General features: G+C 40.3%; 2 protein-coding genes across 6 annotated transcripts in view; both read left to right on the forward strand.

The window, feature by feature from the left end:
- The window catches only part of bmpr2a (bone morphogenetic protein receptor, type II a (serine/threonine kinase)), a 28,330-nt gene extending 14,935 nt beyond the window's left edge, over positions 1-13,395 (forward strand). The window contains exons 6-13 of one of the 3 annotated variants that reach the window (XM_067373844.1): positions 1,718-1,945; positions 5,352-5,466; positions 7,071-7,231; positions 7,323-7,470; positions 7,556-7,692; positions 7,794-7,963; positions 8,885-10,092; positions 10,901-13,395. In XM_067373844.1, coding sequence (XP_067229945.1) covers positions 1,718-1,945; positions 5,352-5,466; positions 7,071-7,231; positions 7,323-7,470; positions 7,556-7,692; positions 7,794-7,963; positions 8,885-10,092; positions 10,901-11,163 — 2,430 coding nt within the window. In that variant the 3' untranslated portion in view covers positions 11,164-13,395. Of the gene's footprint in view, positions 1-1,717; positions 1,946-5,351; positions 5,467-7,070; positions 7,232-7,322; positions 7,471-7,555; positions 7,693-7,793; positions 7,964-8,884; positions 10,093-10,598; positions 10,873-10,900 lie in introns of those variants that run through there. The other 2 variants (XM_067373845.1, XM_067373847.1) reach the window with 2 other exon arrangements.
- A 1,398-nt stretch (positions 13,396-14,793) lies between these two features.
- Positions 14,794-27,168, forward strand: part of dock9b (dedicator of cytokinesis 9b) — a 116,444-nt gene continuing 104,069 nt past the window's right edge. For all 3 annotated transcript variants that reach the window (XM_067374850.1, XM_067374851.1, XM_067374852.1), the window contains exon 1: positions 14,794-15,254. In XM_067374850.1, the coding sequence (XP_067230951.1) occupies positions 15,138-15,254 (117 nt within the window). In that variant the 5' untranslated portion in view covers positions 14,794-15,137. The remainder of the gene's footprint in view (positions 15,255-27,168) is intronic.

Consider the following 27,168-nt stretch of genomic DNA (forward strand, 5'->3'; position numbering starts at 1 on the left):
ACAATGTACTTATTGGGTTCATATTGAATTGCAACACACTTGTGCTGCTATTGAGGTGGGATATGGGTAAGGTTAGGGGAAACTTTGGTGGTATGGGTAGGTTTAAGGGAAGGGTAAGGGTTAAAGGAGTGTAATTATCAACAGTGTAATTATAAATGTAATAACAGAAATTAATTACAGATGTAATTACATGCAGGTGTTTTTAAAATATAAGTACAATGTAAAAACATGTATGTACACAATAAGTGCTTTGTATCAAATCATTAATTTAAATGCAAGTACGTAGTAGTTAAGGCCATTTAATATAAAGTGGGGCCAAGATTTCTATTTCAAATAAATGCTGTTCTTTTCAACTTTGAACTGAAGAATCCTGAAAAATTATGTATTAGCTTTATGTATCATTTATCTATCAAATTATGTATCAGCTTCAATGCAAAATAACAAAAGCAGTCAAATGTCAATCTTTCTTTTAAAGGGTTAGTTCACCAAAAAATGAAAATTCAGTCATTAATTGCTCACCCTCATGTCTTGCACACCCGTAAGACCTTCGTTCATCTTTAGAGCACAAATTAAGATATTTTTGATAAAATCCGATGGCTCAGTGAGGCCTCCACTGCCAGCAAGATCATATCCTTTTTCAGTGCCCAGAAAGCTACTAAAGACATATTTAAAACAGTTCATGTGACTACAGTGGTTCAACCTTAATATTACAAAGTGACGAGAATACTTTTTGTGCACCAAAAAAAAATAAAAAAATGCAACTTTATTCAACAATATCTAGTGATGGGTGATTTCAAAACACTGTTTCATGAAGCTTTGAAGCTTTACAAATCATTTGTTTCGAATCAGTGGCTCGGATCGTGTATCAAACTGCCAAAGTCATGTGAACTATTGAAATTTTGAAACACTTATGACGTAACAAAGCCTCGTTTACTGAAATCATGTGATTTTGCCGCTCTGAACCACTGATTCGAAACAAAAGATTCATAAAGCTTCATGAAGCAGTGTTTTGAAATCGCTCATCACTAGATATTGTTGAATAAAGTCGTTAATTTATTTAATTTTTTTGGTGCACAAAAAGTATTCTCGTCTCTTTATAACATTAAGGTTGAACCACTGTAGTCACATGACCTGAAGTCTTTAGTACCTTTCTGGACATCGAAAAAAAGAAATTATCTTGCTGTCAATGGAGGCCGCACTGAGCCATCAGATTTTATCAAAAATATCTTAATTTGTGTTCTGAAGATTAACGAAGGTCTTACGGGTGTGGAACGACATGAGGCTGAGTAATTAATTAAATTTTTGGGTGAACTAACCCTTTAAAAAGTTAGTTACTTAACTCAAAATGCATCATTTAACTTACAATCTGCCAAGGAGTGGAAAATACTCACAAACAAATAGTCTTTTTTCACAAAATCTTTCTTTCTGTCTGTCTTTCTCAATTTTCTGTCGCTGTTTGTATGTAGTAAAACACACAAGGATGTAGCAGAAAGCATCTGGGTCACGTTTGCATTTCATCTGTTACTGGCCTTAATTATAATCTTGAAATCAGAATTAGGCATAAATATTTAAAATTAAAGTCTTCTGAGAATAATTCTAACCTGGCTCAGAAGAAGAGAGGAATATATATATATATATATATATATATATATATATATATATAATGGCACTCATACTTTTCCCAATTATTTTTTTTATCTCTTTCTGTTCTTTACAGCTGATTGGCCGGGGCCGGTACGGAACAGTGTATCGCGGTTCGCTGGAGGACCGATCTGTGGCTGTGAAAGTATTCATTTCCGCTAACCGTCAGCAGTTTACTAATGAGCGTATGATTTATCGACTCCTCCTGGATCACGAGAACGTAGCACGCTTCTTAGAGAGCGAGGAACGTGTCGGCACAGAAGGCCGGACGGAGTTTCTTCTCTTGCTGGAGTTTTACCCTCATGTGAGTATCACAACAACTCTGAGAAACCCAAACCAGCTGCCCAGAAAGCACCAGAAGCAAAACCTCCAGTCTAATTCCACATTTCTTTTTCTTCTCCTGTCAGCCATTTAGTCTGTTTTTATTTTTTCTCTCACATTCCTTCTTCTGTACATCACAGCTCCAAAAGTGCAAGCGCACGCATTTATTTAGTGGTTATATTTAGAGACCTGAGGGATCTGATGTCATGTTTGATCTTGTGGTAACAGCAGCTCGCAAGTGTGATACGATATCACTAAACCTCTCTCACTCTCTTCCTCATGTTCTCCTCTGCATCCTTTTTCCCTCTCTCTCTCTCTTTTTTTTTTTTTTTTTTGCAATTGCAGAACAAAAAAAGCTTACAATTCAGCAGAATATCCTCATTTTACCTTTTTCGTCACATACTCACACCCACAAACACTTTCTATCGATATTATGGAGGAAGATCGAGATTATTGACTGAGCTGAGAAGTTTTAAATTATTCATAACCGTGGGCTTTCAGCCTGTACTTCCTGTGGGCTAACCTCAAGCCAGGTTGCCATAGCGACAGGAGGCATCCCTAAGGTAGTCCTGAGGTACAGTGTCATGAGAAATCGGGCCTCTTTTAGGATCCAGGCGGTAATGCCTGATCAAAAGTTATCGTGACTAATTATAACCTTTTTAACTATTGTATGATGTTTATTACACAAACAACATGCTTGAAATATAAAATGAATGCCTATGTATTGCATAATAAAACAAACTGGAAACCCAACCATGCTTTAAAATATTTTAAAGCATTTATTTTATTGTTGAAATATACTGTGTTCTGTAAAAGTAATTAAATATTAATTTTACACAATAATAACAATGTGGTATAGTATAATAATACTATAATACATTTGCAATTAATTAATTGTCATGCTAAGTACACACAAACATCATTAATTTGAAACATCTAATTTGGAACTATACTGGAAACAAAAAACATACCTAATATAATATAAGCTAAGCTAGCAGGCTAACTGGGTAGATGTATGCTATGCTAGTACATAAGCTAACTAAAAAACAGTAAGAACGAGAAATGCTTGATTTCACAAACTAGAGCTTCAGTTATATACTAGTATATGAACCATGTAATTTAAAAACATTGATGGTTATTATAACGCATTTTAAATGATATAAATCATAACAGGATTTTGCAGAAATTGTAATCAGGCGCTAAACATACTACCCATTAAATGTTTGTTGAACCAATTGGATCACTCAAGGTCCTAAAGCAGACCCGATTCCTGGGGGACTTGATTTCTCACCACAACGGCAGGAGTGCATTAATTCACCCTTTGCCTGGAGATTGATTGACAGGTGATCTGACCAATCATAACGCCTAATCCGCCATTTTGTCGGACAAACAAACCAGACAGGAGAGATAGTAGATTAAAGGATTAGTTCACTTTCAAATGAAAATTACCCCAAGCTTTACTCACCCTCAAGCCATCCTAGGTGTATATGACTTTCTTCTTTCTGATGAACACAATCTGAGATATATAAATAAATATCCTGACGCATCCGAGCTTTATTATGGCAGTGAGCAGGGGTCACTGCAGAGTATGAGCTGAAGAAAGTGCTTCTATCCACATCCATCCATCCATCCATCATAAATGTACTCCACACGGCTCTGGGGGGTTAATAAAATTAAAGGTGCCCTAGAATGTTTTTTCACAAGATGTAATATAAGTCTAAGGTGTACCCTGAATGTGTCTGTGAAGTTTCAGCTCAAAATACCCCATTGATTTTTTTTTATAAATTTTTTTAACTGCCTATTTTGGGGCATCATTAAATATGCGCCGATTCAGGCTGCGGCCCCTTTAAATCACGCGCTCCCCCTAAAACAGTGCATAAACAAAGTTCACACAGCTAATATAACCCTCAAATGGATCTTTACAAAGTGTTCGTCATGCATACTGCATGCATGCGTCGGATCATGTGAGTATAGTATTTATTTGGATTCATTTGATTCTGAACGAGTCTGATAGTGCTCCGTGGCTAAAGCTAACATTACACACTGTTGGAGCGATTTATAAAGAATGAAGTTGTGTTTATGAATTATACAGACTGCAAGTGTTTAAAAAATTAAAATAACGCCAGTCTTGTCTCCGTGAATACAGTGAGAAACGATGGTAACTTTAACCACATTTAACAGTACATTAGCAACATGCTAACGAAACATTTAGAAAGACAATTTACAAATATCACTAAAAATATCATGATATCATGGATCATGTCAGTTATTATCGCTCCATCTGCCATTTTTCACTATTGTTCTTGCTTGCTTACCTAGTCTGATGATTCAGCTGTGCACAGATCCAGACGTTAATACTGCCTGCTCTTGTTTAATGCCTTGAACATGAGCTGGCATATGCAAATATTGGGGGCGTACATATTAATGATCCCGACTGTTACGTAACAGTCAGTGTTATGTTGAGATTCGCCTGTTCTTCGGAGGTCTTTTAAACAAATTAGATTTATATAAGAAGGAGGAAGCAATGGAGTTTGAGACTCACTGTATGTCATTTCCATGTACTGAACTCTTGTTATTCAACTATGCCAAGATAAATTCAATTTTTGATTTTAGGGCACCTTTAAATATTCGTTTTTTAATAAAAGCAAAGCAACGTGTTTGAGTAAAACAAAATCCATATTTAACAAATTATGAAATAAAATATCTAGCTCATACTTGCTGGTCCTGTTAACTGCCATTATAAAGCTTGCATGCATCAGGATTTTATTAATATATCTCTGATAGTGTTTATCAGAAAGAAGAAAGTCAAATACACCTAGGATGGCTTGAGAGTGAGTAAAGCTTGGGGTCATTTTCATAACTAATCCTGTAACGTCGGTGGACTTGAACTTGACAAATGGTATATTGACATCTTTCCATGGTTGAAACAACATACCTACTGATTCTGATGTTCATTCATGTTTATTTTGTGCAATAAATAGGAAGAGATGATCGGTTTATGTGTTGAATTGAGGCGCTACAGCGATCTGTCATGACACATTAAAGAGCCACAATGGTATTTATTGTTTAAATGACAAAATTTGAGAGCTAAAGCTTTGTTCCATACAAATGTCTTGTCTGTCGGCGTGTTGTCATTGTCCTCTGTATTTTTCACTGCTTGAGAACATCTTGTCGGACGTAGCGACCGTAACTAAGGGGGATGGGTCATTTGTGCTCCTCCTGTAACTTTGAGATACACTGGCTCTGTTCATCCTTGCTCTGCTCTTTAATCTCGTCCTCCCTCGCTTCTCCCTCCTCTTCCCCACCCACTCGTGTTTTTCCTGTGTGTTCCTCCCTGTACTTTGCAGATGATTTCCTCTGAATAGAGTACTCCCTTCTGTCTTTCCCAGGGCTCTCTGTGCACGTATCTGAGCGGGCGGACTGTGGACTGGCTGAGCTGCTGTCGTTTGGCTCTGTCTGTCACCAGAGGGTTGGCGTACCTGCACACAGAGATACAGAGAGGGGGTGAGACACAGAATAACAAATGAAATCAAGAAAATATGAACATTTTGTCATCATTCAGGTCGTTTTTTCAACACATATGATTTTCTTTCCTCTGTGGAACACAAAAACAGAATGCTGGTGTATGTAATGGCCACTCTTTTCCATGTCTTCATAAAATTATGATATATACAAGCATTAACATTTTTTGTTTTAAAATAAAAAAAAAAAAATACTTTACCAAAGGCACATTAAATTGATCAAACTTGACAGTAAAGACATTTATAATGTTACAAAAGATTTCTATTTCAAATAAATGCTGTGCTTTTGAACTTTCTAATTATAAAAAAATCCTGAAAATTCATCATGGTTTCCACAAAAATAGTAAGTGGCTTTTTTCAACATTGATAATAATAGGAAATGTTTCTTGAGCACCAAATCAGCATGATTTCTAATGGGGGAATAAGACACCAAAGACTGGTGTATCATATCAAAGGAATAAAATACATTTTAAAATATATTAAAATGAAAAAACAGTTATTTTAAATTGTAATGATATTTCACAATATATTCACATTTTTACTTTATTCTTGATTAAATAAATGCAGCCTTGGTGAGCATAAGAGACCTCTTTCAATAACATAAAACAAATCATATAGTTTTGAACAGTATTGTCTGTGAAGAGGGACTCGGGCTGTCAAAATGGCAAAAATGTATCAGCTACTTAAAATACACTTTAGGTTTTAATTTTGAGTGTTAAGTGGTCCCCAGAGTCACAGTACGGATGTGATAGTGGGTGTGTGCACTTTATTTATAGGCTGAGTCTAAGAAAGCAGGAAGGCAGGGATGGGGCGTAATTCTCAAAGCTTTTTTTAGTTTTCTTTGTCTTTGTTTCAGTGTGAAAGGCTCTAAAAGTAATCAGATTTTATTTAGAGTCAGAAAAAGGCATGTAAATGAAAGGCAGAACTAGAGATTAAAGAAAGAGAGAAAGTGATGCTATGTCTTCATCCCAGTCATCCTAATATATGCTGACACATCCATTTCAACTCACAAAAACTGGCCACACTTCCTCATACAAATGCAAACTCATTTGTCCTTTCATATACAGCATATATAACAGAGTGGCTCGGCTCTAAAATATGTTTAGATGGGTCACGGGCAAACCAATAAGTGTGCAGACCAATATTAATTTCACACAATAGTGTGACCAGTACCAATGACAGTGTAAAGGTTAATGAGCTATATGACTTGGCTGACTAATTGATTATGGTTATTATTTTGATCAATAAAGGTAATTATTTACTGATATAAAAAAAATAAAAAAAAACATTTAAAAATAGAATGATGAAATAAAAATGTCACTATTTCTTTAACTATTTATTTCAGTGTCTTCTTTCATATTGCTTTTATAAAAGAGAGGAAACAACACATTACATGAAGGTGTTTTTTAAGCACTAACTAGACAACTTACAGTAGTCAGTTACATACCGTTATTTTTGGAGACAAAAGTGGGTTCTAGTGCGCTCTAGTGGCAATTCTGATATTGTGATTCACTCTCATGCAATTTTCTCTCCTCTCTCATCCCACTCCATCACTCTCTCCCCTCCCTCTCTTCTTCCCATTGTTAGACTTGTATAAACCGGCCGTGTCCCACCGAGATCTGAACAGTAGGAATGTACTGGTGAAGATAGATGGCTCATGTGTGATCAGTGATTTTGGACTTTCCATGGTTCTGACTGGAAAGAGACCGCCTGGGCACGGAGAAGAGGATAACAGTGCCATCAGTGAGGTCAGCAAACAGCAATTCATAGTCTGGACCAGTGATTTGGACAATAACACCTCAGACTAATCATATGTTATACCTCTTTCTCACTGAATAGGTGGGTACAGTGCGATACATGGCCCCAGAAGTGCTAGAAGGGGCAGTGAATCTGAGAGATTGTGAGTCGGCACTGAAACAAGTGGATGTTTATGCGCTGGGTCTGCTTTACTGGGAGACCTTTATGCGTTGTGCTGACCTCTTCCCAGGTACCACACACACATGTACACGTGTGCAGATCTCTCCATATCACAGCTGATGTTTGTTCTCAATTAAACTCTTCTCTCCCACCAGGTGAGACAGTGCCAGCGTTTCAGATGGCTTTTCAGGCAGAGTTGGGCAATCACCCTACCATAGAGGACATGCAGGTACTTGTGTCGAGAGAAAAAGAAAGACCCAAATTCCCAGAGGCCTGGAAAGAGAATAGCCTGGTGAGAAATTAGGATGTTAACACACACACGCAGCTTATCAAAACTCAGCGGACTAAAATAGATTTGTTGATGCTGATGGATGTGTGTGTGTTTATGTACAGAAGGTGCACTCTCTGAAAGAAACAATGGAAGACTGCTGGGATCAGGATGCCGAAGCTCGACTGACAGCTCAGTGTGCAGAGGAGAGACTCACTGAACTTCTCCTCATCTGGGATCGAGAAAAATCAGTCAGTCCTGCTCTCAACCCCAGCACTGCACTGTATAACCACAGGTAATCAATAACCAATAATTACTGTAAAACCACAGGTAATGAGTAACCTATAATCAGTGTACAACCTCAGGTAATCAAAAAACAGTAATCACTGACCATTCATGGTACAACCACAGTTAATCAATAACCAACTTACATTGTACAACCACAAGTAATCAATAACCAATAATCACTGACCACATACTGTATAGCCTCAGGTAATCAATAACCAATAATCACTAATGATATACTGTATAGTCTCAGGTAATCAACAATCACTGACCACTTACTGTATAGCCTCAGGTAATCAATAACTAATAATCACTAAAATCTCACTGTATAGCCTCAGGTAATCAATAACCAATAATCACTGACCACACACTGTATAGCCTCAGGTAATCAATAACCAATAATCACTAATGATATACTGTATGGCCTCAGGTAATCAATAATCACTGACCACACACTGTATAGCCTCAGGTAATCAATAACCAATAATCACTGACCACACACTGTATAGCCTCAGGTAATCAATAACCAATAATCACTAATGATATACTGTATGGCCTCAGGTGATCAATAATCACTGAACACTCACTGTATAGCCTCAGGTAATCAATAACCAATAATCACTAATGATATACTGTATGGCCTCAGGTAATCAATAATCACTGAACACTCACTGTATAGCCTCAGGTAATCAATAACCAATAATCACTAATGACTCACTGTACAACCACGGGTAATCAATAATCAGTAATAAATAATCCAGTTATGTCTAACACTGCACAACAGCTGTTAATCAAATCTGTAGAACTCCAAATAATTAATAATCAATTAACACAAACTGTCACAAATCATAGTTATTTGTTTTCCGTTGTAATAAAGTCTATGTAAGTCTTTATCTCATGTGAATCAACCAACACAACTTACATTTTATAGGAATATCTCTACTGGAAGGCAGACACCTAAGGTGGGTTCTTTCCTTGAACACTCTTCCACAAACACTGAAAACCATGAGGGTGTTGATAAACCCCTCTACAATGACACCTCGGTGGACCCACCCTCAGTGGGAGGGTCTAACCCTGCAGAGAAGAACAGGAACTGCATCAACTACGAGTGGCAGCAGGCCCAATCACGGCAGTCTGGCACAGAAAGCTCCTCCCCCACTCCTGTCTCAGAGTCCTGCAATAACACTCAGCCTCCACCAGGAGGCAACAGTAGCCCCTTCTGTGCTCAGCTGACTCGGGAAGACCTGGAGACACTAAAACTGGACCCAAATGAAGTCCAAAGGAACTTGCGAGAGAGCTCAGATGAGAGCCTAATGGAATATTCACAGAAACAGTTCTGCTCTCCGGAAACAACAACCTCGTTCTACACCCTCACGAAGAAGGCGTCTGAGGTTTCGGGGTCACAGGGTTCCAGTCGGGCTGCTGACACCCCTGTAACCATCTTACCAAAGCAGCAGAATGTCCCTAAGAGGCCGAGTAGCCTAAATTTCCATGCCAAGCCTTCTGGAAAAACACCCACCTCATCATCTTCATCACTACGGATGAAGTTTGGAAAACTCGGAAAGTCAAATCTGAAAAAAGTTGAGACGGGAGTGGCTAAAGCCAGTGTGGTGAGCACAGCACATGAAGCCAGGCCAGTTACAGTTGCCAACAACGATGCTGTGGCAGTTGTGAATAAATATGCGACTGGAGCAGCACCTGAGCCAGCAGCAAGCCCAGCCAACGCCGCCGATGTTCGTTGGAAAGGCGTCGTGAGTTCAGAGGACTTGACCTTCAGCCTCTTGAACACTAGCCCTGATGAGCAGGAGCCTCTTCTGAGAAGAGAGGCGCATCCTGACAATGCAAACAACAATAACAGCAATAACAACAATGGCGAAGGAGAGGGCGATGGAGACACTGAGGGTGGAGGAGAAGGAGGAGAGAACAGCGAGAGTGTTGGTCCAACAGGGGATGCTCCATTGTCTTCTACAGTGGAGCCTGTTGCACTGCCTGACCCTTGTCCTGCCCCAACCGTGGTTCCTCCGCAGGCCCAAACCCAAGCTCAGACACAAGGAGAGGCCCTGCTCCGACAGAACCGCGTGCGCAGACCCGAGAGACCCAACTCACTGGATCTGTCCATCACCACACTGCCATTACTAGGTGAGTATTAGTGCTGCAAACTCGTCTTTTAGTGAATTTTGCCCTTTTAAGTGTTTTTTGCTGCACCAATGAGTGTTTTCAAGGGGTACAGGGAGTTTAAAATTTGAAAAATATTCATTTAGACTTGATGTTGATGGTTTAAATGGGTGAAGCTCGATATTCAGCTACCCCTCTCTGGATGTAATGGGTCGAGCTTGAAGGTCCAGCCACACCCTAACCTGATCCCTATACCTAAATTAGGTGAAGCTATACACTCTTAAAGGGATAGTTCACCCGAAAATGAAAATTCCGTCATCATTTACTCATCCTCAAGTTGTTATAAACCTGTATGAATTTCTTTGCTCTGCTGAACACAAAAGAAGATATTTGGAAGAATGTTTGTAAACCAGCAGATCCCGCCCCCCATTGATTACCATAGTAGGAAAAAAATACTATGGTAGTCAAAGGGGGGTGAGATCTGCTTGTTTACAAACATTCTTCCAAATATCTACCTATTTGGTCCACAGACGTGGAGCTGGACTAGGTCAAGTTCCACCCATTACGTCCAGAGGGGGAGCTGGACTTCATTTGGCTCTGCATTGAGCACCACTTGGAATCCATGGGGTTGTGGAATAGCGGCAGGTTTTAAAGGGAAAGTGCAGTTTGATTGGTGTGATGTGTATCTTTACATATATTTTTCGTGTTACAAATGTGCATATGTTTAGTTCATTAGCCAAAGTTAATGAATTGCTGTTTCTATTTAAAATGACACTTTATCATGCTCATCTACACCCCTGAACAATGTTGCAATTTCTTGGTTCGCCCACAGGAGGCAAGTCTGCCGGCGACGTGACAGAGGGATCAGGAGATAAAATCAAGAAGCGCGTGAAGACGCCTTACGCTCTGAAGAAGTGGCGTCCTGCCAGCTGGGTTATCACCACGGATACACTGGATGCTGAAGTCAACAACAACAAACATCATGGAGGGAACCAGAATCAGGCTGGTACCAGCAGACCTAAATCAGCCTCGGCCGTGTATTTGGGTAGTCGAGGAGGATCTCGCTTCTCAGATCCTAATGACTGTGACTTTTGAACCTCACTTTGATCTTTGAAAAACAGGCTAAAAATATATAAACATTCAACTCTACAGCTCTAAATGTTTGAAGGCTGTGGAGACTGATGTGAACTGTGGACTGGACCATATACATGTCTTAAATTTAACCCCAATTGTAAGCACAGTAAGAGTCTTTACATTGAAAAGAGCTATGCAGCCATCTTTTAATTTAATGTTTGTATGTTTTTGTGTTAATTAAGTCACTTTTTTTTGCTAGAAGCTATAAATCATAATTATTTTGACCATTCAAAATGGTCCCTAATATTAAACCAGTGTACAACTTCATCATCACACTCCCAAGGTCATGGAAATTTTAAAATTCTGATTACTAGACCTGGAAAAAAAAGGAAACAAAATCTTAAAGTAGTAGACATTTCTAAAGTCAATGTTAAAGCGTTAGTTCACCCAAAAATGAAATTTCTGTCATTAAGTACTGGCCGATACTGAGCCCGCATTCAGACATTACCACAGAAGCTCTGCAATGAAAATAGTGTAGCAGAGGACAGACGAATTTGTTGAAGTCATTATTTTTGTTTTGTTTTTGCGCACAAAAAGTATTCTCGTCGCTTCATAAAATTAAGGTTGAACCACTGCAGTCACGTCGAAGGTTTTAATTTAGTACCTTTCTGGACCTCAAAATGTACAATGACGTTGATGCCCATGTGTGCTTCAGAAACCCTCGGATTTCATCGAAAATATCTTAATTTGTGTTACAAAGACAAATGAAGGTCTTAAGGGTTTGGGGAGACATGAGGGTGAGTAATTAATGACAGAAATTTCATTTTTGAGTGAACTAACCCTCTCTCTCTTTGTGAGTGAAACCTCTATAAAACTATTGAAAATATAAAAAGAGTAACGAACCTTAACACTACCATTCATTTTGCATGAAAGGTGATAAAGCTTTCATTTTTACCCATGCAGACCTGAAAAATATGTTTACATCCTCTAATAGTTTCCCATGCACAGATTTATGAGACAATATTACTGAAGTTCCCGCATGACTGTGGTCATGGCATCTGACACTTGTAAGCGCTGTTGTTTGTGCAAAACCTGTTCCATGAATGACAGCAGGCTTCCCCTTCTGAGGTCAACACACTATAAAAAGCAATTCAACACATTTCACTGTGGTGGCACCATCTATCTCTCAGCATCAGACACTCAAGTCCGCAACAAGACAGTGTTTAGAAATACAGAGACCATGGCAACATCTGATATGATCACACATCTCACTTTCTGGACAAGCTTTACTCAGAGACAAAGACAAAGCTGCACTGGGTCTGGTCAACTGACTCTTCTGGATCCTGTTAAAATGTTTAACGATGCTTTGGACCTACTTATTTACTTATTTTTCTATGTGTGAGTGAGTGTGCATGAGCGCACAAGATCAGTTTGTTCCTGTGTCTTTGTGTCCTCGTCTCTAATCGTGTGAAAGGTTCTTGTGTTGCATGTTTGTATCTATTCTTGTGGGGATGTGCATCTTCGTACGCACTTACGTTTGATGAACTAGGAGACAACAAAGGGCAAAAGTCGAATAAGTTACGTAAACATAGTCTTTTTTCAAAGCACAGCACACAAGAGCAGCATTTTACGCTATGCACAAAGACATGAAGCAAGCAGCTCTGGTCTGAAATCAAACCTTCTTGTGTTCCCAAAATGCTCTGGCATGTCAGTGATAATTGATTGGACACTGTCATTATAATCATATAATCAGAGTCCCATATTATCCTCACCTTAACTGACTGTTGCATGTCTTAAATGCATCTTAAAGAGCACAAGATACTTTCAGCTGCGACCCTGGTGTGTTTATGCACAAGTGCATGTATGTATGCGTGGATGAGTGTTTGTATGATGTTATTCTCTTGTTAACACAATCGTTGTAATCGTAGTGTCGTGATCAATCATTTTATTACCCCTTGCTGAAACATTTTGAAAATTGTGATTTGTATAAGAAGGTGCAGACTGTAAAAGTGTATTGTTATCTGCAGATTTAAATTAAATTATGCTTTGCATTTGCATAGTCTCAGTTTATTTACAGTGTCATGAACATGCATGATGTAACTGTCATTTATGGCAAGCTGTTTTGACTTTTATTCATTCTCAGCATTTGAATTCTTGATATCAACAATTTAAATTTTGATATCAGGAATTACAATGTTAATTCTTGAAATCAACAATTAAATTTTCACTAGTTAAAATGCTAATTTTTGATATCAAGAATTACATTTCCACTAGTAAAACTATAATTCTTGATATCTGTAATTGTATTTTCACTAGTGAAAAGTTACCATAGGCTGCCATTCATATTCAATTGCTGATATCAACAATTGATTTCTTAGTTGAAATTCTAATTTCGCATATCAGAAATACAATTCTTACTAGTAAAAATAATAATTTCTTAGATCAATAATTACATTGTTACTAATAAAAATGTGAATTTTTGATATCAAAAATTCAATTGTCATTAGTTGCAATGTCAGTTATTCATATCAACAATTGAATTGCTACTAGTAAAAATGTTCATTTTTTTATATCTGAAAATGTTTTGCTGATATCAATATAATTTCAGATATCTAAAATGGCTTTCTTACTAGTAACAATCACATTCATGATATCAGAAGCTGAAATTGTCACTAGTGACAATCAAATTATTGATATCAAAAATTAACATTTGACTTGAGCAATTAAATTGTTGATATCAGATATTTGCACTAGTAACAAAGTAATTAATGATATCAAAAATTATGATTTTTACTAGTAAGAATTGTATTTCTGATATGTGAAATTGGAAATTCAACTAGTAAGAAATCAATTCTTGATATCAGCAGTTGAATTTGAATGGATTTCACTAGTGAAAATACAATTACAGATGATATCAAGAGTTATAGTTTTTACTAGTTGAAATGTAATTTTGATGTCAAAAATTAGCATTTTAACTAGTGAAAATTGAATTGTTGATATCAAGAATTAACATTGTTATTAGTGGAACTGTAATTCCTGATATCAAGAATTCATATCATGAGAATGAATAAAAGACAAAACTGCTTGCCATAGTCTTGCAATATGACAATATCACCACTAGTCGACGCACTAAAACATGTTACTTTAACATTGATCCTTAATAAATAATGCACTTTTATTAAAGCATTTAGTTACCGTCACACTGAAGTAAAATATTAATTGAAGCATAACATTATATGGATTTATATATTTGCGATACCTTTTAGGAAGCATATGTAGGCTGTTAATAAATTTCTTTTGCTTTATATCTCTTCATAAATAACTGTAACTTCCCTTATGGACATATATCTTTACTATAATGACTGTAATGCATCTTTGATAATGTGTTTTTCTAACTTGTAAACAGTTATCATATGGTTTATTAAAATGCATTAATGCATATTTCTTGTACATGCCTCCATAGAACGTGTTGCCCAGTATTGTTCTGCTGTTTAACAAAACTTGAGCCCATTTCGTGATGTTTTATATCGTAATATGATTTATGGCGATTCAATAGAATCAAGCGCACATCAGTTCAACATGACATGCGCTGTTAAATTGCACGCAAATTACCTCCTTGGTTCTGAGTTTCTGCTGTGGAGAGGCGTTGCTGCTCGCGCGGGAGCTTCATCACGCACTGACACGCACGGGCGGTGCGAAACTGGCACGGAGCAACGCGGGACTCCGGGGAGCCGTCGCTCATTAAAGAGTAACAGCGCAACGGGAACGCGCTACCTCTCAGCTTCCATCCGACGCTGCGAAAACAAACACACAATTATGGAGTTTGGAAGAGGATAGATGACCAATCTCATGGTGTTAAGGACTGGGAATGCCTCGCTGCCTCTTCTTGTGAAGGACAGGTCTCAACCGAGGACTTCCTCGCAGAGTGACCGCGTGAATTGTTGTCTATAGACATGTATTCATAGACTTTAACTCTGAAACACACGCAAGGTGCGATGGCCTCTTCGGCTCAGCCCGAGACACGAAAGTTCACGCGCGGTCTGAGTAAGCCCGGCACCGCCGCGGAGTTACGGCAGAGCGTCTCTGAGGTGGTGCGCACTTCTGTACTGGTGGTGAGTGTGTGCATCCTTAAAGTTTGCGTTTGATCAAAGTCCCACTTTTATGCTCTTAGTGCCTTTCTATTTCAGCCTTTGTAATTCGTTCACATAATGACCTAAATATGAAATATAGGACAGGGCTATGAACATGCTAAGTTGGGAGTTAAAACAGGGCATCAGATAAATGTCAATGCATGTAAAACTGCTCAAAAGAGTTTTAGATTGGGTACCTGCCACCTGTCAAGTCTCCATCTTTTTCAGCCCTCTTTGAAATGAATAGTTTGGCACCAGTGTCTTGTCACTTAATTGTGATTGTATTGAACTGGGAAAAATGAATCTTCTGGAAGCGTCCAGTTGGGCTCGGAGCTAAAGTCTTGCTTAACATTTGAAATATCACCTGCATTACTTCATCTTTCAGAACAGAAGGAGTCTCAGGAGTTCTGTCTCTTCATCCATTACCTGTTCTGCAAAAAAGGAAAGTTCCATCTGGAGCTAATAAGTGCAGCTAAGATCTTTAAAAGCTGTCTGATTCCACCATAATTCAGATGTTGCCTTACCAAAGTAACACTTGAATACACATGAAAGTGGCGAACCGAAGTTAGCCATTCTCATTTTGTGCAAAACAGTCTTTTGTGCCAAGAACATCATTTAAAGATCAAGGAATTTCATGCTTTCAAAGCAATAGTTCACCCAAAAACTTTGAAAATTGTTTAATCATTTGTTTATCCTCATATTGGTCCAAACATTTTTCTTTCTGTGTTCCATGGAGCACAAACGGATAAGTTTAGCTGAATGTTGATGTTTCTTTTTTTCCATACAATGAAAGTTTCAAAAAGCTTCAAAAATATTAAAGGAACACTCCACTTTTTTTTTTTTTTTTTTTTTTTAAAATAGGCTAATTTTCCAACTCCCTAGAGTTAAACAGTTGAGTTGTACCATTTTCGAAGCCATTCAGCCTATCTCTGGGTCTGGAACGAAGATGAACGAAGGTCTTACGGGACATGAGGGTGAGTAATTAATGACAGAATTTTCATTTTTGGGTGAACTAACCCTTCAAATCTCATTTGATGTTGCATATATTCAAATTTAAAAAGCAGCTGAAGTTGTGGTCTGTTCCTCACACAAAGCTGTTGTTTTACTTTAGAAGACTTCAAATATAGTTAGATGGACTACATTTATGATACCTTTATGGTAGTTTTTGTCCATTTTAGACTTGACAGCCTGGTAGAAATAAGTCATACAGGTTTGGAACGAGAGGATGACATGAAATAATGACATAATTTTCATTTTTTTGATGATGAACTATTGGTTTGAAGTGATGCTGAACTGTTTGTAGTTTTAATGGTTGTTCTCAGCCTCTATTCACTTTCACACACTCAAATGTTGCGTTATGCCCAAATTGATAAGAAATTCAGGTATTCAATACAAAGATTGCAAGTTCAATCCCAAATATAAGAGTAAACATAAAAGTTGCTGAGGTTACAGGCTCAATCTGTCACCATTATGGCCATTAGCAGGGCATTATACTCAACAGCTACACCAGATGAACTCTTCCTTCATTTGGTGAACTCCAATTCACAAGGCTAAACAGGAAGTCACTACATTAAAATGCTGTTATGTCCACTTCCGCGGTAAATAAACTCTCTGTGTAGCCATGTCCTGCTACTGGAAGGCACAGTGGCAGTTCCTTAGATTTGTGGGTCGACCCACAAGGTTTTGAATCAGACCAGGGTGTTTTTCTGTCCAGCTTGTGTTACCATGGTTACTCACGGTTCAAGGATTAGACTTTGGATTTGCCCTTTTGACATCAATTAAGTTTGGCTTTGTGACTTAGTGTTGTACATTTTAATGACATCTTTGATTATCATCCATGAAAAAAAACAGATGGTTTATAAACTGTATGACACACACACACACACACACACACACACACACACACACACACACACACACACACACACACACACACACACACACACACACACACACACACACACACACACACACACACACACACACACACACACACACACACACACACACACACACACACACACAGTTAAGTGTGTTTGTAGTAATGGCTGGTAAACAGGAATGCTGGGGTCCACTAATGGATCTTTGGGTCAATGGCTTCTATTTTTGTTTTCACATACTTCAGCTCTCAATCAAAAGAACATACTTTATGGCATATTTTTCTCTTTTTCTCTTTCTGTTGTCTCTCCACAGCTAATGTTTTGGCATGATAGCATAATGAAGAAAAATGCATCATTAAAATAATTGAATTCTTGAAAAGAAACCTTGTTAAGTATTTCAGAAGTTGGGGGTTGGTAAATATCACTTTTACTATTTTAATATATTTTTAAATGTAATTTATTCCTATGATGGCAATGCTGAATTTTCAGTCTTCACTGTCAAATAATCCTTCAGAAATCCTTCTAATATGCTGATTTGCTGCTCAAGAAACATTTATTATTATTATATCAATGTTAAAAAAAATATATTTTTGTGAAACTCTGATACAGGATTCTTTTTAGGGTTCTTTTTGATTAAAATACCCAAAAACCACTTGAAAAGTGTTATATATTTTGTTGACTTGTGTACTTACATTATCCCAGATGTTTCCAAGAATGTTTAAATCCAGAGAATTAAAAAATTTTAACCAGGACACGGACCATGTCCGTACGTCACCTATCAATGACATCATACCCTCGATGTCTGATTTTATTTTGTAGAAACCATGGAAACACCAAAGACGCTTTAAAATATAATGTGTTTTATTAGAGAAGGGAACAACTGTTTGGTTACATTTATAGACAGAAAACCAATCGTTATATAGCTTAACACGTTTAGTCGTATTGTTTAAATCTCATTATATTAATATATTCTAATATCGATCTATCTTACTGCAGCGTGCAACAAATGTCTCATAGCGTCCGCCGAGCGAACGCACAGAGTAACGTTATAACATCATTTTCAACACACTCAAATGTATCTAATATGATAAACAGTGCTGCGTTACCTCACATACGCTTGACCGGAAGAAGCGGAAGCGGCGACTGTGGCATAATAAAAGCTTCGCTGCTCTTGAGGTGTGTGTCGCGCTCATTTCTCATTAGCAATCTCTCCTGCTCTGCTTCATACTACAGTAACGTTAATAATCTCATCCATGAACATGATTTCTGCCCGAGTCCCGTCTTGATTCTCTTCCACCGGCTGTGAGGTGAAGACGACATCTCCCATCAAGCTATGCGTTTGTTTTGAATAGGCGACCTCTAGTGGCGAAAAACTACATATTGTGCCTTTACTAGAAAGCTCAAAATAACAGCATTTATTTGAAATAGACATTTTTTTGCAACAATGTAAATGTCTTTACCATCACTGTTGTTTAGTTTAATGCATCCTTGCTGAATAAAAGTATTAAATGCTTAAAAAAATATCACTGACCCCAAACTTTTGAATGGTAGTGTAGTTTGGATTAATCATTTATTATTATTTGAATAATATATAATAAATAAATAATAATAAAATATAATATAATAATAAAAATAGTTTAATAAAACTACTTCACTGCTTATTAATATTTAAAATAAATATTTTTTTCTTTTCTTACATCGCTTACGTGACCCTAAACACGTGCTCACACTATAAACAGATTAATTCAAAGCATCAGAGACTGATGAGCTCTCACAAGCTTTTGTATGCATTTACTTAAGCTATATGTTGCAAAAAGCCTGACGCTTCTGATCACATGATAGATTATTCGACAAATCACTCCTTATTTTCTGTTTAAACATGGTTGACACTGACTGACGATAGATTATGTTCTGTAAATGTTCAAAGCAAACCATATAACACCGTGGCTGTTGTGAGATCAGCTAATTGAGAATAGGTGACCAGGGGCATGAATGTGCATTTGGATCAATATGAGTGTTACATTTCAATTAATGACCTACATCCTCCCCCAACACATGCTTCAGTAAGCTAGTGCAGTTCATTCACAGTGGCAATCACACAGCTGTCTGTGTCTGTTTCTTTCATGATGTTTGTGCATGTGTGCATCTGGGTTCTGTAACACATATCAAAGGCCCTGCCCGTGGTGTCCGTTACCCTCCCAGATGGACTGCTACTGGCCCTGCGTGTGGGCAGCATACGTTAGATTGAACTCTCGCTATTACAGATCAAGTTACTATTAGTCTGAATAATCACAATTAGGACATGACGAGTAAATGGTAATGTAACTGTCACCAAAAGCACTGTATCATATTTTGTGTTTTGTTTAGAATCTGTACTGTTCTGTAATACAATGTTGCCGATTACGGTAAGAAGTTTGAACTACTTTTCGTTTGCGTAAATCTAAATGTGTGTAAAATGTAGTTCACTGGCCTCATTAGTACACTGGAGACTGTGTGATTGCTGTGTGTGTAGGGAGCAGGTGAGGCCTGCTGACTAGATATCCACTACCATTTATTATGGATGAGAGCAGCTTGGGTGTCTGTTCTATTTTTAAACGCTCTTTGTCCTGTGGGCTCGTTAAAGGACACTGAGAATCCAACGATCATGTGATCCACACATTGCCGGGACGGTAAGAATGCTGAGTGATGGGAGGTTTGATGACATCTTTAGTCACTGGTTGTCCTGGAATGCATTATGCAATAAGTTTGTGAAGAAATTCTTTGTGTTACTCTTTGTAACATTTGAATCATATAGAACTGTTTTGGTTTAAAATTAAAATTCTGTCAGTTAAAGATTTTTACTTACAATCATGGCATTCCAAATTCATATACTCTATTTCTTATAGAACACAAAAGGAGACGTTTGGCTGTTTATGGAGGACTTTGCCACACAGTGAGAAGAACACACCAACATTCAAGTCATTGAATTAACCTGTTAACTGTCACCCCTCTTTTTGAGCATAGATCTGAACTTAAATGGTTGTAATTCATTAATGCTTTAATAGGTTTGTCTTTTTTTAATGAAGACACTCAACAGATTATTGTAGAAGTAAGCTTCAAAAAATTTAAATGTAAAAAAGTTATCGAAGTTTAATGTATGAAACTAAACTTTTTTAATTTTATACAATATATATATATATATATATATTACAAAATAATTTGTACTCTAAAATTGCTAGAAAATGTAAGCCATGCCCATGTGTCTAACCAAGTTGTGTTCCAAAAATAAGCCCGATAAGAGGTTTACTGGGATGCTGACTGTTACAGTTCACTTCAGAATTCAAATTTCCTGATAATTTACTCACCCCCATTTCATCCAAGATGTTTATTTCTTTCTTTCTTCAGTTGAAAAGAAATGAAGGAAGTTTTGAGGAAAACATTTCAGGATTTTTCTCCATATAGTGGACTTCACTGGGGTTCAACAGGTTGAAGGTCCAAATGTCAGTTTCAGTGCAGCTTCAAAGAGCTCTACATGATCCCAGATGAGGAATAAGAGTCTTATCTAGAGAAATGATTGGTCATTTTCAAAATTTCAAAAACACATTACGTAATCATGCTGGAAAGGTCACGCGTGACGTAGGCGGAAGTACCGTGGTAGGGCGAAAAAATCCATCTCATTTTCTCCTCCAACTTCAAAATCATCTGACATCGTTTATTTTAACTTTTTTTGCAAAGGCCGTTTGACTTAATCTTTGCACATTCGCTTTGTAAACACTGGGTCGGTATTTCCGCCTACGTCATGCAACCTTTCCAACGTGATGATCGCAAAAAAAATATTGTGGCCATGGATTAATAATTTGTTCCCACGACTTATTAATTTGTGGCCACATTGTACTAATTTGTTTGCTCATTTTAGTTAAATCTTGGCCACAATTTAACTAAAGTAAAACATTTGTCACGGTTTTCAGATGCATTGTTTCCTTCTTGTCACGTGTTCTTTGTTTTGACAGTTGTGCGCGTGTTGAGTGTGTGCGAGTGTGTTTGTGGGTGTGTCCAGGCCACGACAATCATCATTGGATCCAGCTGCCACTCATCACCTTCCCCACCTGATGCTCATTCAGTCACCCTTCAAATACTCACCTCATTCCCCCATCCATTGTCAGATCGTTGTTTGGTGTCCTGTCTTGTGGTGTCCGTTCATGACCGATATTCCTGTGTTCGTCGTTCCAGTTCCTGTTCTCTTCTTCGTGTCTTCGTTCACCGTCTGGATTGGATTATCACCGTCACCACGCTTCATCACACCAGCACCATCCACGCAGCGATCACCTCAGTTCCTGTTGTCTGCCACGCCTGCCTGTCTCAGTCCATTATTGTCTATCTCCTTCAATATTATAATAAACGGAGTTAACTTGCACTTGCTTCCTGTGATTCATCATGACAGAACGATCTGACCAAGGAACGGAAGCAGCAAGCTCGTCACAGTCTACGCTGGAGGATTTTGTCAACGGTAGCATCCGCCGCATGGAGTCGCAGGAGAGAGACCTGAACAAGACAGGTAGAGCAGTGCAGGCGTTGGCAGCGCAGGTGTCCGAGCTCACCCAGCAATTCCAGCTGTTTCGTGGTCCCGCTGCGCCACCCACACCGCCTGTTCGCTCACCATCACCAGAGGGCGCCCCCAGTTTGGAACCACGTCTTCCGATCCCGGAGTCTTATGGAGGTGAACCCAAATATTGCAGAGCGTTTCTCACACGCTGTTCTATGTACTTTGCTTTGCAGCCACGGACTTTCAGTACGGAGCAGAGTAAAGTGGCGTTTGTTCTCACCCTTCTGACGGGGAGGGCAGCCCTCTGGGGAACGGCAGTGTGGGAGAACCAGGACATCTGCTGCACCTCGTTCCAGGCACTTTCGGCTGAGATGAGAGGAGTGTTCGATCGATCGGTCGCGGGGAAAGAAGCCGCTAGACAACTAGCTGAACTGCACCAAGGAGAGAAGTCGGTGTCTGATTATTCCATCGAATTTCGCACACTTGCAGCTGAGTGCCATTGGAACGAGGAAGCGCAGTGGGACATGTTCCTGCATGGGCTGGCTGATCGCGTCCAGCGGGAGATCTACGCGCTGGACCTCCCCCGACTTTCAATGGACTCGTGGATTTGGCACTTCGGGTGGACGCTCGGCTGACCAGGGCCGAGCAGCGTGACCCGATTCTAAGGAACACGGAGTATTTGAGGTCCAGCAGCGGGGACGCGGTCAGCCCAGCTCAAGATCCCGAGCCCATGCAGGTGGGTCGAGCTCGGCTTTCCCGGGAGGAGCGGGAAAGGCGGAGGTCCCAAGGACTGTGCCTATATTGTGGTAGACCTGGACATGTTGCGTATAGTTGTCCGTTAAAAAGGGCTAACCCGGCAGTAAATTTGAGGCTACTGTCGGGTGGGATCTCCGCCGGGAAGTCCTCAACCACCTCCACCCTCCTCCCGGTGAGACTGGGGTGGTCCACTCACGTTCACCAGTGTCGTGCACTTCTGGACTCGGGGGCAGAGGGTAATTTTCTGGACAGAGCTCTTGCTAACAAGCTTCACATCCCACTCAAACCCCTCTCCGACAGGATTACAGTTCACGCACTCAATGGACAACGCCTACCCACCATTTCGCACATCACAGATGACATCACCATGACCATCGCCGGCAACCATTCAGAACTCACCTCATTTTTTGTTTTTGATTCCCCCAACTCTCCGGTTGTACTTGGTCACCCCTGGCTCACGAAACACAATCCCCGGGTAGACTGGATCCAGAACTCCATCGTGGCCTGGAGCGAAAGCTGTCATAAGTCTTGTCTCGTTTCTGCCTGTTCGTCTGTCTCTGGTTCTGTGTTGCAGGAGGAAGCGGTGGATCTGTCTAACGTGCCTGTCGAGTACCACGACCTGAAGGAGGTGTTCAGTAAGTCCAGGGCTGCTTCTCTCCCTCCGCATCGTCCCTATGACTGTGCTATAGATTTATTACCAGGTAAATCTCCGCCTAAGGGCAAGTTATATTCACTTTCAGTTCCTGAAAGAGAGGCTATGGAGAAATATATTTCTGATTCACTAGCAACCGGGTTTATTCGCCATTCCTCTTCTCCAGCGGGGGCGGGATTCTTTTTTGTGGGGAAAAAGGATGGATCTCTGCGACCTTGTATTGATTACCGGGGGTTGAATAACATTACGGTAAAGAATACTTATCCTTTGCCGTTAATGTCTTCGGCCTTCGAGAGATTGCAGGGAGCCTCCGTTTTCACAAAATTGGATTTAAGAAATGCTTATCATTTGGTCCGCATCAGGGAGGGCGATGAATGGAAGACTGCTTTTAATACCCCTAGGGGGCACTTTGAATACTTGGTTATGCCGTTCGGGCTTTCCAACTCCCCAGCAGTCTTCCAGGCACTCGTCAATGACGTGCTGAGAGACATGGTCGATCAGTTCATATATGTCTACCTGGACGACATATTGATTTTTTCCTCGTCTCTCCAGGAGCATGTTCAGCACGTTCGACGAGTACTTCAGAGGTTGCTAGTGAATGGGCTTTTTGTCAAGGCGGAGAAATGCGTTTTTCATGCACAGTCTGTTCCTTTTCTAGGGTACATCGTGTCGACTGAGGGAGTGCGCATGGATCCTGAGAAAGTAAAGGCTGTGGTAGATTGGCCAAGTCCAGATTCCCGTAAGGCCCTACAGCGGTTTCTGGGGTTCGCCAATTTTTACCGTCGGTTTATCCGCAACTTCAGCCAACTAGCCTCACCTCTGACTGCCTTGACCTCCCCCAGGACTACGTTCAGGTGGTCAGACGCAGCAGAGGCTGCGTTTGCCAAACTGAAGGCTCGCTTTGTTTCGGCCCCCATTCTTGTTGCCCCTGATCCATCACGGCAGTTTGTGGTGGAGGTCGACGCGTCAGAGGTGGGGGTAGGTGCAGTGTTGTCCCAGCGCTCTTCTTCAGACGATAAGATGCATCCCTGCGCGTTTTTGTCTCATCGTTTGTCTCCTGCCGAACGTAATTACGACATTGGTAACAGGGAGTTGCTGGCAGTCAAGTTGGCCTTGGAAGAGTGGCGTCACTGGTTAGAGGGTTCTGGGGTACCCTTTATAGTCTGGACCGATCACAAGAACCTGGAATATATTAGAACAGCCAAAAGATTGAACTCCAGGCAGGCTCGGTGGGCACTTTTTTTCGGACGTTTTGATTTTACCATCTCGTACCGCCCGGGTTCCAAAAACATCAAACCCGATTCTTTGTCACGTATTTTTGATCGTTCCGAACGCCCGTCTACTCCCGAGTGTATTTTACCTGAGACATTAGTGGTCTCCACTCTGACATGGGAGGTCGAAGAGAGAGTCAAAGCGGCTCTAGAAGGGGTAACGCCTCCGCCCGAGTGTCCACCTAACCGCTTATTTGTGCCGGAGGAACTACGGTCCAGAGTTATCCAGTGGGGTCATTGTTCCAATGTAGCGTGTCATCCAGGAGTCTGTCGAACTAAATTTTTAGTCAAGCAACGATTCTGGTGGCCCCGCATGGCTCGTGACGTTCGTGATTTTGTGTTGGCTTGTTCAGTCTGCGCTGTTGGTAAGACTTCCAATCGTGCTCCAGATGGGTTGCTCCAACCGCTGTCAGTCCCTTCGAGACCCTGGTCCCACATTTCGCTCGATTTTATCACCGCCCTCCCACCCTCCCAAGGGTATACGGTTGTTTTGACCGTAGTGGACCGGTTCTCGAAGGCAGCTCATTTTATCCCCTTGCCCAAATTACCATCAGCCAAGGAGACAGCGGTTACCGTCATTGACCACGTCTTTCGGCTTCATGGCCTCCCGGTAGACGTGGTCTCTGACAGGGGTCCCCAATTTGTATCCAAATTTTGGCAGGAGTTTTGTAGATTGCTGGGGGCGACTGTTAGTTTGTCCTCTGGGTTCCATCCCCAGAGCAATGGTCAGACTGAGAGAGCCAATCAAGATTTGGAGCGAACGTTACGATGTTTGGTCTCTAAGAATCCTTCCTCGTGGAGTCAGCAGCTCTCAATGGTGGAGTACGCCCACAATACGTTACCAGTGTCGTCCACGGGCCTTTCTCCGTTTGAGTGTAGCGTAGGTTACCAGCCACCAATCTTTCCCGGTCTGGAATCCGAAGTCGCGGTCCCCTCCGCACACGCCTTTGTCCAGAGGTGTCACCGTACCTGGACGAGAGCCCGTGAGACTCTCCTCCGGGTAAGGGAGCGCACCAAGGCCAAGGCCGATCGCCACCGGTCAAGGCCTCCCGTGTACGTCGTTGGTCAAAGAGTGTGGCTTTCTACTAAGGATATTCCTCTCCGCTCCGTCTCTAACAAGCTTGCTCCTAAATTTATTGGTCCGTTCACTGTTACCAAGATTGTTAGCCCGGTAGCAGTCCGCCTCAAACTTCCTCCTGCGTACAGGAGGGTTCATTCCGTCTTCCATGTGTCCAAGATTAAGCCCGTTTTTCACTCGGCCATTAATCCGCCTGTTCCGGTTCCCCCACCGCCGCGACTCGTAGATGGGGAACCGTCTTATTCGGTTAATCGGATTCTGGACTCTAGGCGGAGGGGACGCGGATTTCAGTACTTGGTGGACTGGGAAGGTTACGGTCCGGAGGAGAGGAGTTGGGTACCTGCCAGGGACATTCTGGATCACACCCTTATCGATGATTACAATCGACAGGTAAGGGAGTCGGGGAACGCCGGGAGGCGTTCCTAGGAGGAGGGGTACTGTCACGGTTTTCAGATGCATTGTTTCCTTCTTGTCACGTGTTCTTTGTTTTGACAGTTGTGCGCGTGTTGAGTGTGTGCGAGTGTGTTTGTGGGTGTGTCCAGGCCACGACAATCATCATTGGATCCAGCTGCCACTCATCACCTTCCCCACCTGATGCTCATTCAGTCACCCTTCAAATACTCACCTCATTCCCCCATCCATTGTCAGATCGTTGTTTGGTGTCCTGTCTTGTGGTGTCCGTTCATGACCGATATTCCTGTGTTCGTCGTTCCAGTTCCTGTTCTCTTCTTCGTGTCTTCGTTCACCGTCTGGATTGGATTATCACCGTCACCACGCTTCATCACACCAGCACCATCCACGCAGCGATCACCTCAGTTCCTGTTGTCTGCCACGCCTGCCTGTCTCAGTCCATTATTGTCTATCTCCTTCAATATTATAATAAACGGAGTTAACTTGCACTTGCTTCCTGTGATTCATCATGACAACATTGTAATGAAATAGTCGTGGACACGATTTACCTAAATTAAAATGAAAGTATCACATTGTGGCCTCGATTTTACTAAAACAAGGGAACAAAAATAAAACATGTCCTAAATTAAAATTGGCCATGCCATGTGCGGGGTTCAGTAGGTTCTGTTCCTCTCATAAAACTATTCAATGGGTTTCAGGTTCATCTAGACTGTTTTTAAGGCACTTTGGTCATTTTGAAATGATTTGCTATCATTTTATGGAAAAAGCAGCTTTAAAGTTTCTTTTTGTGTTGTTTTGGTGAATAAATGTTTACAGAATTTTCATTTCATCATAAGTGAACTATTCTTTTAATTTCACACCGTTTATGCAAAAACAGGTTTGCTTGTTAAATCCATTACGAAGCAGAGCAACTTCTATAACGGAAAAAAGGGCAATATCCATTATTTTTTAGTGCATGGAAAGATGGAAAAGACATTTAGCTTCAGTATTATGATCACTTCACCTTGCTTTTGCTTTTTGCGGTTTAATCATGGAATTTTTAGTTTTTTCAGATTTTTTTTTTTTTTTTTTTAATTTGTAAAATCTTTGCTGCTTGACATCTTAAATGCTCAATGCAAACCACAAGCAGGGTTTTCAATGCCCCTCTCGGTTCTGCTGAGGTGCACTCCTAACTTAATCTACAGCGGAACCAGGCTACAGCAAACGTCATTGAGCAGCTCATCAGAGAACATCATTACATCCTGCCACTGCTGTAAACAGCACATCTAGCTCAATTGGGCCGCAGTGATATTGATGATTTTTAGCTTGACTGCATCAATAGACCTG

This window comes from Chanodichthys erythropterus, chromosome 21, assembly GCF_024489055.1.
Source record: "Chanodichthys erythropterus isolate Z2021 chromosome 21, ASM2448905v1, whole genome shotgun sequence".
Taxonomy (NCBI): Eukaryota; Metazoa; Chordata; class Actinopteri; order Cypriniformes; family Xenocyprididae; genus Chanodichthys; species Chanodichthys erythropterus.